Genomic DNA, 14,175 nt, shown 5'->3' with positions numbered 1-14,175 from the left:
CCTCCCTCCCTCCCTCCCTCCTCCCCTTCTCCCTCCTCTCCCTCCCTCCCCCCCCCCCCCCCTTCTCCCTCCCTCCAGGACAGTGACGGGGAGTCCAGGCACCTCTCTCTAGCCACGCTGTTCGGGGCCCAGCAGCCCCAGTCCTCCCCCGCCTCCCCCAGGGCACCAGGACCAGCAGCAACCCGACCCAGTAAGGCTGGAGGGGGGGGGCGCCCGGCTGTGGCCCGCTCCCTGTCCTACGAGGCCCCTGCCCTGACCCCGGCCCAACTCCAGCCCCAGGCTCCGGCCCAGCCCCAGGCCCAGTCAGAGAAGCACTGCCCGGGCTTCCAGAAGCTGATGGCATCCCAGCAGCGCGGCGGCCCGGCCGACCTGCTCCAGCCCGTCTCCGAGTCCCCCGAGAATCGGCTGTCTGAGAACGGGCAAGCCCCCCAGAGACCAGACCCCCTCCAGAGACTGTTCCAGAGCTCCTCCTCCTCCTCCACCATCACCTCCAGCACCCCCTGCTGCCCCCACCCCCATCCTCCTCCTCTCCTCCACCCCCATCCTCCTCCTCTCCTCCCAGGCCTGCAGGCAGCAGCACAGCCCCCCCTGGTGGAGCCCCTGGCCTTCCCTGGCCTCCACCACCCCCACCCCCACCCCCACCCCCAGGCCCAGCACCTGTTCCTCAGTCCCATCGCCAAGCCCCTCCTCCAGGCCGCGCCCCTGCAGGGGTCAGGTGGTGTGGTGGGCGTGGTCTCTCCTCACGAGCTGCTGCAGAGGCTCCAGTTGGTGCAGCAGGAGCAGGGGGGGGTGAGCGCGTCCCCCCCGGAGGCCCCCCGCCCCGCCCTGGCCCCCCGCTTCCACCACGACCCCCCCCACCACCACCACCTCCCCTCCCCCAGGCCTCTGGACAGCTGGCCCTCCTCCTTCACGGCGCAGCAGAACAGCCTTCAGTTCCAGGTAGAGATGATTGGATGTGCAGGCTTCTTTTAGCTCTTTACACACATACCTCACATACCTCCACATACCTCACATACTGTACCTCACATACCTCACATAGCTACACACACCTCACATACCTACACACACCTCACACACCTCACATACCTCACATACCTACACACACCTCACACACCTCACTTACCTACACACACCTCACATACCTCACACACCTCACATACCTCACATACCTACACACACCTCACATACCTACACACACCTCACATACCTACACACACCTCACACACCTCACATACCTCACACACCTCACATACCTCACATACCTCACATACCTCACACACCTCACATACCTCACACACCTCACATACCTCACATACCTCACATACCTCACACACCTCACATACCTACACACACCCCACACACCTCACATACCTCCACACACCTCACATACCTACACATACCTCACATACCTACACACACCTCACATACCTCACACACCTCACATACCTACACACACCTCACATACCTCACACACCTCACACACCTCACATACCCTTACACACCTCACACCTCACATACCTCACACACCTACACACCTCACATACCGACACACCTCACATACCTCACACACCTCACATACCTACACATACCTCACATACCTACACACACCTCACATACCTACACACACCTCACATACCTCACATACCTCACATACCTCACACACCTCACATACCCTTACACACCTCACACCTCACATACCTCACACACCTACACACCTCACATACCTACACACACCTCACATACCTACACACACCTCACATACCTCACATACCTCCCACACCTCACATACCTACACACACCTCACATACCTCACATACCTCACATACCTCACACACCTCACACACCTCACATACCTCACACACCTACACACACCTCACATACCTACACACACCTCACATACCTCACATACCTCACACACCTCACATACCTACACACACCTCACATACCTACACACACCTCACATACCTCACATACCTCACATACCTAACATACCTCACACACCTCACATACCTACACACACCTCACATACCTACACATACCTCACATACCTACACATACCTCACATACCTACACACACCTCACATACCTCACACACCTCACATACCTCACACACCTCACATACCTCACATACCTCACACACCTACACACACCTCACATACCTACACATACCTCACATACCTACACACACCTCACACCTCACATACCTCACACACCTACACACACCTCACATACCTCACATACCTACACACACCTCACATACCTCACATACCTACACACACCTAACATACCTACACACACCTCACACACCTCACATACCTAACATACCTCACATACCTACACACACCTCACATACCTACACACACCTCACATACCCTTACACACCTCACACACCTCACATACCTCACATACCTACACACACCTCACATACCTACACATACCTCACACACCTCACATACCTACACACACCTCACATACCTTCACATACCTCACACACCTCACATACCTACACACACCTCACATACCTCACATACCTCACACACCTCACATACCTACACACACCTCACATACCTACACACACCTCACATACCTACACACACCTCACATACCTACACACACTTCACATACCTACACACACCTCACATACCTCACATACCTCACACACCTCACATACCTACACACACCTCACACTCCTCACATACCTCACACACCTCACATACCTACACACACCTCACATACCTAACATACCTCACACACCTCACATACCTCACATACCTCACACACCTCACATACCTCACACACCTCACATACCTAACATACCTCACACACCTCACACTCCTCACATACCTCACACACCTCACATACCTACACACACCTCACATACCTAACATACCTCACACACCTCACATACCTCACATACCTCACACACCTCACATACCTCACACACCTCACATACCTACACACACCTCACATACCTCACATACCTCACATACCTAACATACCTACACACACCTCACATACCTACACACACCTCACACACCTCACATACCTACACATACCTCACATACCTCACATATCTACACATACCTAACATACCTACACACACCTCACATACCTACACATACCTCACACACCTCACATACCTACACACACCTCACATACCTCACACACCTCACATACCTACACACACCTCACATACCTCACACACCTCACACACCTCACATACCCTTACACACCTCACACCTCACATACCTCACACACCTACACACCTCACATACCTACACACACCTCACATACCTCACACACCTCACATACCTACACATACCTCACATACCTACACACACCTCACATACCTACACACACCTCACATACCTCACACACCTCACATACCTCACATACCTCACACACCTCACATACCCTTACACACCTCACACCTCACATACCTCACACACCTACACACCTCACATACCTACACATACCTCACATACCTCCCACACCTCACATACCTACACACACCTCACATACCTCACATACCTCACATACCTCACACACCTCACACACCTCACATACCTCACACACCTACACACACCTCACATACCTACACACACCTCACATACCTACACACACCTCACATACCTCACATACCTCACACACCTCACATACCTACACACACCTCACATACCTACACACACCTCACATACCTCACATACCTCACATACCTAACATACCTCACACACCTCACATACCTACACACACCTCACATACCTACACATACCTCACATACCTACACATACCTCACATACCTACACACACCTCACATACCTCACACACCTCACATACCTCACACACCTCACATACCTCACATACCTCACACACCTACACACACCTCACATACCTACACATACCTCACATACCTACACACACCTCACACCTCACATACCTCACACACCTACACACACCTCACATACCTCACATACCTACACACACCTCACATACCTCACATACCTACACACACCTAACATACCTACACACACCTCACACACCTCACATACCTAACATACCTCACATACCTACACACACCTCACATACCTACACACACCTCACATACCCTTACACACCTCACACACCTCACATACCTCACATACCTACACACACCTCACATACCTACACATACCTCACACACCTCACATACCTACACACACCTCACACACCTCACATACCTACACACACCTCACATACCTCACACACCTCACATACCTACACACACCTCACATACCTCACATACCTCACACACCTCACATACCTACACACACCTCACATACCTACACACACCTCACATACCTACACACACCTCACATACCTACACACACCTCACATACCTACACACACCTCACATACCTCACATACCTCACACACCTCACATACCTCACATACCTCACATACCTACACACACCTCACACTCCTCACATACCTCACACACCTCACATACCTACACACACCTCACATACCTAACATACCTCACACACCTCACATACCTCACATACCTCACACACCTCACATACCTCACACACCTCACATACCTACACACACCTCACATACCTCACATACCTCACATACCTAACATACCTACACACACCTCACACACCTCACATACCTACACACACCTCACACACCTCACATACCTACACATACCTCACATACCTCACATATCTACACACACCTCACATACCTAACATACCTACACACACCTCACATACCTACACATACCTCACACACCTCACATACCTACACATACCTCACACACCTACACACACCTCACATACCTACACATACATCACATACCTACACATACCTCACACACCTACACATACCTACACATACCTCTATATACTCCCAACAGTTTGGACTTGGAACGATTACAAAAAGGTTAAGGTAGAGATTCTCAGCTTCAGTTCAATGCGGGGGTTGATCAGTTAATTATGGTGATCATCCCTCAGTGATCCACTGTCCTTGGCCTACCAGCCCGTTTGACATTGCTGAGCTCACCAGTGCTTTCTTTATTTTTTAATGATGTCACAAACTGTTGATTTTGAATGTATAAGGTTGCTTATTTCTGATAGATTTTTCCTGACATTTCAGCCTCATAATGGCTCCTTTGTCGTATCTTGACAGACATGTCCTTATCTTGACAGACATCAATAACAAACTCCCCAAAGGCGAATGCAAAGCCTACAATCAATAATAATCAAAGACATTGACAGCTCTGTTATGACTGCGCACAGGTGTGAGGGAACACACCTGACTAAGCAGAAACACCTGTCAAGCCAAACAAAAACTAGACCTTTTTTTGGTCCAGAATCTGTACTTCCACATCAGAGTAGTGGTTTGATTTCAAATCCAAACTGTCAGAGTGTGTAGAGCAGACAACAACTATGTGTGTGGGTGTGGGTGTGGGTGTGGGTGTGGCAGGGTTTCCGTTAGAAAAAATTGGTGCCGGTCAACGTGTCCGGGAAGATTTCAATGTGTCGGACAAACAGGAGAAATTCCGGTCATCATATTAGAATATAATATAGGTGTTTGTCGCGGTGATTAGCTGTTGTGTAGCCTATATAGGCCTATGCCATTTAATGTCTATTTTTCATCCGATACGATTAGATCGCGAACTATATAATAATATAGGCTTTCATGATTCGCATGCGCTACTATGGCATATTATGTCCAGGGCTGCACGCGCGCCACACTGGGCAGCCTAGTCACCTTTGCTACTTTGAATTACGACTGTAGGCTACTTTAAGATGTTTATTTCAATTGCATTAATGGGATTTGAGTATGTAATTGGTCATTTTAAGTATGCCTAGTTTAGCTTTTGATGGCTATTTGAACGGACTGCATCGATCGATCAATGAACGGACTCCACATTACGTTAACTGAAGTGTGTTAAATAGTTTCACGACAGTAATGTACGTTTTTTATATTCTCTTTCCAGTTTTACCCTTTTTATCAATAAAACAACGTCAATTCTAGGGGTGTAACGGATCACGGAAATTCCGTGATCCGTTCGGATCGCCCTCCACGGTTCGGAACGCATGTGTACCACGGATCAATTGCAAAATGTTAACAAGTAATAATATGACTTAATATCTTACTTAATATCTCTTGTAAATCACAATGTAGAGTTGCCATGAAAAGATAGACGCGACAGTTGCGGGCTTTGTTGTACTCTAAAGCGCAATGATAGGTTGATAATGCGAAAGAAAAAGAATCCGTTGTTTGCTCATACCATGTTAAATAAGGGTTCACTTTATTATTTAGTTAAAAGTGGCATAAAACATGTTTATTCATCTGCTTTAAAGAGCCCAGTGACTCACTGCTGCAACCAGGCGCCTCCTCCCTCTCTCCTATCATTTAAATTGAGTGTATTTCAGTATAATTATGTAATGTTTGAGTGTAGAATATGTTATATATATATATATATATGTATATATATGTATGTGTATATATATATATTACCAGTTTTGACATCTTGAATGTTGTTGGTTTTTGTCACATAGTAAAAGTGGTGTTTTTACAGAATTCAAGGAAAAAGCAGTTTTTATAAAAACAAAAATGTTTTGTGTTGATCCGAAAAATGATCCGATCCGTGACTCAAAAACCGTGACACGATCCGATCCGTGAGTTAGGTGATCCGTTACACCCCTAGTCAATTCTATAACCACGTCTCGCTGATTGGGAAGGCATTAAGTCTAGCTGCCTGTCAAATCATACTTACTCGGACTCGGGAGTATGAGAATGAGGAGGATGTATCGGGGGGGGATACACACCCGTGGACTACTTCAACTTAGTGGCACAAATTCAACTCTAACACTATACAGTAGATAGACTAAATTGAACTTAAATGATGGACACCGACTGAATAACTGAGTGGGGGGAAGACAGGTCTCAAATGTGGAACAATTATAACATTTAATACATAAAGATAAAACATACACAAATATATAACATTGATATCCCTAAACTCAAATGTAGTGTGGTATTGTCAACCTAATCTAATCAATCCTAATTAATGGTACCAGTAGCCCAGGTTGTCGATAGTAGCGCACTACTCCCGTAGTACTTCTCCCGACTCAGGGCTGGAACGGGCACGGCAGGCTCAATCAATGAACGGGGTTGAGATGGCTAGCGTCCTTTACTAGCCGCATCTCACGGCCCTCGGTGGTCATTCACTGTGCTCTAGCACATCCAAAACACGCAGAACAATAACCTTGACTCCGGTCACTGCAGTGGTTTTATTTAGACTAGATCAAACTAAATTAACTGACTAAACTACTCGCGCCGTTGAGAGACAGGGTTGCCAGATGGGGCGGGTTACCGCCGAATGGGCTACTGGGTTTAGCGGTTATTTAGCGCAGTGGTTCACGACCTTTTTTGACTTGTGTACCCCTTGAGCTGTTTTGCCATGCCAGAAGTACCCCCTCACTCATGCGTGTTGATTATTTCCAAACAATTTCAATTAAACACTAACTTGCAAATATAACATTTATTATACAACAGTTAGTTCCGACCAAGTCATTTGATTGGACAAGAGGCATTCCATGAGTGCCGATATACAGTATAACTGTCACGCCCTCTACCTCTAGGTAGTGGGCAGTGCCTCCCTCTCTCTCTCGCTCTCCCTCTAATTGGCAGGAGTGGCTTCGAGTGTGCGTTTGTCCGGCTGTTCACAATTACCTAATCGTTAGCCCTGCATAAAGACCCGTTCCAGCCTTCACTTCACTGCCAGATCATAGCTTCAGTTCCACTTCTGTTCAGCCTGACTCCTGTTACCTGCCCTCCTGCCCTCCTGCCTACCTGCCCTCCTGCCTGCCTGCCCTCCTGCCTGCCTGCCCTCCTGCCTACCTGCCCTCCTGCCCTCCTGCCTACCTGCCTACCTGCCTACCTGCCCTCCTGCCTGCCTGCCCTCCTGCCTACCTGCCCTCCTGCCTACCTGCCTGCCTGCCCTCCTGCCTACCTGCCCTCCTGCCTGCCTGCCCTCCTGCCTGCCTGCCCTCCTGCCTACCTGCCCTCCTGCCTACCTGCCTACCTGCCCGCCTGCCTGCCCTCCTGCCTACCTGCCTACCTGCCCTCCTGCCTACCTGCCCGCCTGCCTGCCCTCCTGCCTACCTGCCCTCCTGCCTGCCTGCCCTCCTGCCTGCCTGCCCTCCTGCCTACCTGCCTACCTGCCCTCCTGCCTGCCTGCCCTCCTGCCTACCTGCCTGCCTGCCTACCTGCCCTCCTGCCTGCCTGCCCTCCTGCCTGCCTGCCCTCCTGCCTGCCTACCTGCCCGCCTGCCCTCCTCGTTTTAGCCATCTGTCCATCTTTGCAGTATACTGATAGGCCTAGCTGACTTGTGCGCGAAAATGATCGTGAACATGATTTAAATGTGACGTGACTACCACTTGTGTTACAGTCATCACCTGTCGGGGAGGAACTTAAGTTGCAGCGTACCATTTTAACAACAGGTTTATGAAATGACTTGTATATGTATTTATTTTTTGGGAAGGGGAAATACATTATAATTCCAAATCTTTCCACGTACCCCCTGCAATCCCCTCACGTACCCCTAGGGCTCCGCGTACCCCCGGTTGGGAACCACTGATTTAGCGGACTAGTTAGGCTGTAAATTGTCAATCCCATCTGGCAACCCTGCCGCTGTTTGTTCATCGCGTAGGCTAGTCTACACATTAATAATAAAAGAAAACATATAGCCTATATATTCGTCTTTTTTAATGTAGAAGGAATCAGAATATGTGACCAATTAATTTTAGCAAATTGTATTCAAATTGTGCTTAGAGGGAATTATTTTCACCGGACATTATGACCGAAGAGGTTTAAATATGTCGGACTTTTTATCGGACAAAGACCGGTAATTACCGGTTAACGGAGACCCAGGGGTGTGGGTGTGGGTGTGGTGTGGTGTGTGTGCTGTGTGTGTCTCTGTGTCTGTGTATGCGTGTGTGTGTATTCCGTGTGTATTGAGTCTGTGCCTCTCTAACCCCCCCCCCCTCTCCAGGTGATCTCCCCCCAGCGTATCCCGGCCACCGTGGCCCCCACCCTGCTGCTGTCCCCCAGTGTGTTCTCTCAGGCCGCCCCCCCCCCCTCGGCCCCCCCACAGCCCCCCCCCCTCTCCAAGAGCCAGCTGCAGGCCACCCTGCTGCACCTCATCCAGGTCAGACACACACCAAACCACACCACACACCATACACACACCACACCACACACACACACACCACACCTCACCACACACACACACACACGCACCACACACACACCCACCCACCCACACACCATACACCACAACACACCATACACCACAACACACACACCATGCACCACACCATACACACGCACCACACCACTCACACACACGCACACTGACACCCTCCTAATGTTTCATCTCGCTCTTTCAGAGTGACACCAACTTCCTGGACACCATATACGAGGCGTACGTCTGCCGATTGGCCATGGACACAACAGGAAACAAATTCTGATTGGCTAAGTTCGAACCCCGCCCCCTACTTACCCACACAATTATTTTATAATCCAAGCCTCGCCATTGGCTGAGCGTCCAGCTGTGGGCACGGACCAGGACGTGAGATTTGGAACTGGACGTCTTTTAAAGATGTTTTTAAGTTTAGTTTTTATCTCAGAAAGTGAACACGTTTTTAAAGAGAATCCATTTTTAAGAATTGAATCTTTAATTTTCAGACATTTGCCGTTTTAGTTGGTCATTTCAAATGGGTTGTATCGAAATACTGTAAAAACTCAAATGGAAACTATTTTACTTTTGAATGTTGAAGCCATCTCAGAACGACGTTAGCCTTGTCACTCACCGATTGGCTGACGTCTTCTCTAAGGAAGTATAGACCGCAGCTCATTGGACAATGTGTTTAGCTTATTTTGATTTGAAGAAACTCAAACGCTACTCAACTCAGGACCAGAGGGTGGAAATGTCTCAAATGGATCAGAAACAATTTTATGTTACAAGAGAGATAACGATAGAATATTTTTTAATTTTTTCTACGGCGCCTTTAGGCGGTTTCCGCCCCAGTCAGCTGACCTCACCTCCGTGGGATAAGGTGGAGTTAATCAATGTTTTTAGTTTTTCTTTTTAGTTTTAACGGCCAGCGCTCCAGGGCACACTATAAACGTCACCATGGTAACCCTTTTTATAATGATTGCTTGCTTGTTATGATCTCTGAACCGCCTCAGAATTGGAAATAAAAGTATTTTCGAACTCCTGAGACCTCCAACTCATCTTATTGCACGTACACATCTGGGACTAATACACACATACACACACACACACACACACACATACACACACACACACACACACACACACACACACACACACACACATAGTCTGAAAGGCTAAACCATATACTGATCTGGGACCAGGCTAAAACACATACAGATCTGGGACCAGGCTAAAACATATACAGATCTGGGACCAGGCTAAAACACATACAGATCTGGGACCAGGCTAAAACATATACAGATCTGGGACCAGGCTAAGACACATACTGATCTGGGACCAGGCTAAAACACGGAATATAATATTGGGGAAAAAGCCCAAATACTGCAATGCAATGGATTCGGTGAGTAATCTCCACTGCTACCTAGTTAACTATAACACTACTTTACATTGTTAGCATGCTCACAAAACAAGCTGTGTTAGTTGACTAGCGAGTGTGTTATTGATTTTCAACAACGCTGAAATGTATTTATATTTTTCAAAATAAAAGTCTGAACATTAAATCGGCTGCCGGCTTGTTACCCCTTTCACCAGCAACTGTCACACACACATATATATATACACATACATGTTGGTTCCTACAGGTCAGAACTGTTGGAATGCAGCCCTCCTCTGGTCGTGAGGACAGGATGGCTCCAGCCCTCCCCCTCCATCATCCTATTATATCCACACCTCCCTCCCTCCCTTCCTTCCTCCACCCCCCCTCCTTCCTCCCTTTCTCCACCCCCCCCCTCCCTCTGCCACCCCAGCAGTATCCGTGCTACAGACTCATTAGAAGCTGTGTACCGGTACGCAACATTAGCTTTCCAACAGCAGGGAATCCATTTGTGTTTGTCATACGCACTCAAGCACACAGAGGACAACCGATAATTAGACTTGTTCACATTTGACTGTGCTCCGGGGGAGGGGGGCGGAGGGAGGGAGAGAGGGGGAGAGTAGGGAGGGAGGGAGGGGGATATTGATTGGGTATTTAGGCACTGGTAATGCTTGGTGAAGTATCGATGTTGAAATATTTCATTACTGATGGTGTTTGTACGTGTTAAACATGTTAATTCCATGTTAATAATGTTGTTACATGTTGATATGACTCAGATTGATTGGTCGTCCTCTTCAGATCTCTGCCTCTCAAACACGGCTGATGTTTCCTTCTCTTTCTTTTCACCATAAAATATAAATATAATATGAATAATATGTGTCCTTGTGTCTGCCACTTTGTGTTCGCTCCAACTCAACATGATCCTGGGGAAATGGGACACTGTTCAGTGTAGTGGTGGCCGTGGTGGCCTTGTGGATAGTGAGTGTGACGGGTGATCAGAAGTTCATGAGTTCAAGTCCCACCAGTGTGCCCTTGAATAAGGCACTTAGCCCTAAATTACTCCAGGGAGACTCCCTGTAATCTCTAATTGTAAGTCACATTGGATAAAAGCGTCTGCTAAATGGTTCAAATGCAGATGCAGTGTTAACTCTCTTTATGAAATGTGGGGAGACTATTCAGTGTCACTCAGGGTTCCTGCGCTGGTCTTAAAAAGCCGTAAAGTCTAAAATCCAGCAATCCATAAGGCCTAAAAAGGTCTCAGATTTCAGTTATTCAGTCTAAAAATTAGGTGTTAGGTCTTAAATGAGATCCTGCAAGGAAATCAGTCCGACCACATCTATTTACGCGGAAATTAATCAAGCTTGAACCCAAAAATGCCAATTTGCTTCCTTTTTTCTCTGTATGGCAGTGAAATCCCTAATTTCATCACCTCGAGGATGACAAAAAGCTATCATATGGTGTTGCGAATAGGTCTAAAATTATATCCAAAGAGGTCTAAAAAAGGTATAAAAAGGTCTTGAATTTGACTTGTTGAAACTTGTAGGAACCCTGGTTACTCTCTTTATGAAATGTGGGGAGACTATTCAGTGTTACTCTCTTTGAGAACAGAGGGGCTTATCAGGAGATTGATGGGTGACAGATTGGAGAGATTACCTCAGGGACAGTGTCAGCTCTTCCCTTAGGTGGACAAGGACACACACATACACTCGCACGCACACACACAGTGATAATGATCTGTCAGTCTATAATCCCCCCTCTCTTTCTCTCTCTCTCTCTCTCTCTCTCTCTCTTCAGGACAGACAGGGCGATCGTACAGAGTGTTTCTCACAAAATGGACGATCAAGTTTTTTTTTTTTTTCAGAAGTATCTTTATTGGGTTACCAATACCAAATAGACAAATTGTTGAAAGTATTCAATCACCCGTTTTTACATTTTTAGAACAATACAAAACAAAAACAAAAAGGACAGTACAGTACAAAAAAGGAGGAAACTAAGAAAAAACAGAACAAGAGAGAACCCTTTTCGGAAGTGGGGAACCGGGGAACATAGAACCCGGGGAACATAGGACCCGGGGAATATAGGACCCGGGGAATATAGGCATGCAAATAGGATCCCAAGTTTTGTTGAACTTATTAGTGCAGCCCCTTATATTATATTTGATCTTCTCTAAACATAAAAATGACATTAAGTCCTTCAACCAAGAATTAGAAGATGGAGGCTTTTGGTCCTTCCAATGCAGTAAAATACGCCTGCGGGCTACAAGCGAAGCAAAGGCTATAACATTGTTCTCCCTTGTAGTGAAGCTGGAAAAAGGGCTAGGGACTACTGGCTTATTGAAGGCCTTCGAGAGAGTCTCATAAAAAGAGGACCAAAAAGGATCCAGTTTTGAACAGGAAAAGAACATGTGTGTATGGGTGGCCGGAGAGAGAGAACATCTATCGCATCACTAGTGTCATACAATTTGCTGAGTTTAGCTTTGGTCAGGTGTGACCTGTGTAGGACCTTAAACTGTATCAGTGTCAGTCTGGCGCAGGATGAAGTAGAGTTGATTCTGTCCAGGGCCCCCTGCCACCATTCAGGTGAAAAGGTAATACCAAGCTCTTTCTATCAGCATGTTAAATGTGCAACAAGAGGAGAAAAAACACTGGATAAGGTATACACCAACATCAAACGTGCTTACAAGGCTAGACCGCTAGCTCATCTAGGCATGTCTGACCATGTGTCAATCCTCCTGATCCCAGCCTACACTACCATGAGGAAAAGTGCTCCCATCACCACTAAGACTGTCAGAACCTGGCCAGAAGGGTCCGCTCCACTGCAGATCTGCCTAAATGACACCTCATGGCAGGAATATGAGCATGAGGACCTGGAACAGTTCACGTCGTCGGTTCTGAACCACATAGTGAACTGCACCAACTCAGTCACCGTGGACAAACGGGTCCGGGTCTACCCCAACACAAAGCCATGGATGACTGGGAAGGTCCAAAAACTGATCAATGAGAGGGACAACGCCTTCTTCGCAGGGAAGGGCACACTGCTGTACAGCACCACCAGGGCTAACCTAAAGCGCGGCATCAAAGAGGCCAAGGCAGACCACAGAGAGAAGATTGAGGAATGCTTCCTGAGCAACGACTCCAGGCGGATGTGGCAGGGGGTTCAGCACATGACAAACTTCAGAGCCAACAGGCTCACAGCCGCAGAGGACGACCCCCTGCTGGCGGAAAAGCTGAACTCCTTCTACGCCCGGTTCGACGAGGGGCGAACGGAGGTAACCACAACACAAACACCACTCTCTCTAGCTCTCAGCAGCCTCACCCTCACAGAGCATGAAGTGAGACGCGTGCTGAAGGCGGTGGACCCCAGGAAAGCCTCGGGGCCGGATGGCGTCCTGGGACGGGTGCTGAGGGACTGCGCCGACCAGCTGGCCGGGGTTTTCACCAACATCTTCAACCAGTCCCTGTCCCAGGCCACCATCCCACCCTGCCTGAAAACCTCAACTATCATCCCAGTCCCGAAGAAAAGCACGGTGAGCTGCCTAAATGACTACCGCCCGGTGGCACTCACACCA

General features: G+C 48.1%; 1 protein-coding gene across 1 annotated transcript in view; it reads left to right on the top strand.

Annotated features, from left to right (window-relative positions):
• The window catches only part of dcp1b (decapping mRNA 1B), a 28,817-nt gene extending 18,649 nt beyond the window's left edge, over window positions 1–10,168 (top strand). The window contains exons 7-10 of the mRNA XM_080538312.1: window positions 79–493; window positions 563–939; window positions 9,047–9,202; window positions 9,444–10,168. Coding sequence (XP_080394438.1) covers window positions 79–493; window positions 563–939; window positions 9,047–9,202; window positions 9,444–9,524 — 1,029 coding nt within the window. The 3' untranslated portion in view covers window positions 9,525–10,168. The remainder of the gene's footprint in view (window positions 1–78; window positions 494–562; window positions 940–9,046; window positions 9,203–9,443) is intronic.
• Window positions 10,169–14,175: the final 4,007 nt, after the last annotated feature.

Source organism: Nansenia antarctica, assembly GCF_963989245.1.
Source record: "Nansenia antarctica genome assembly, chromosome: 8".
NCBI classification, from domain to species: Eukaryota; Metazoa; Chordata; class Actinopteri; order Argentiniformes; family Microstomatidae; genus Nansenia; species Nansenia antarctica.
The sequence above is the reverse complement of the archived record's forward strand: the minus strand, read 5'-3'. Positions and strand labels throughout refer to the sequence as shown.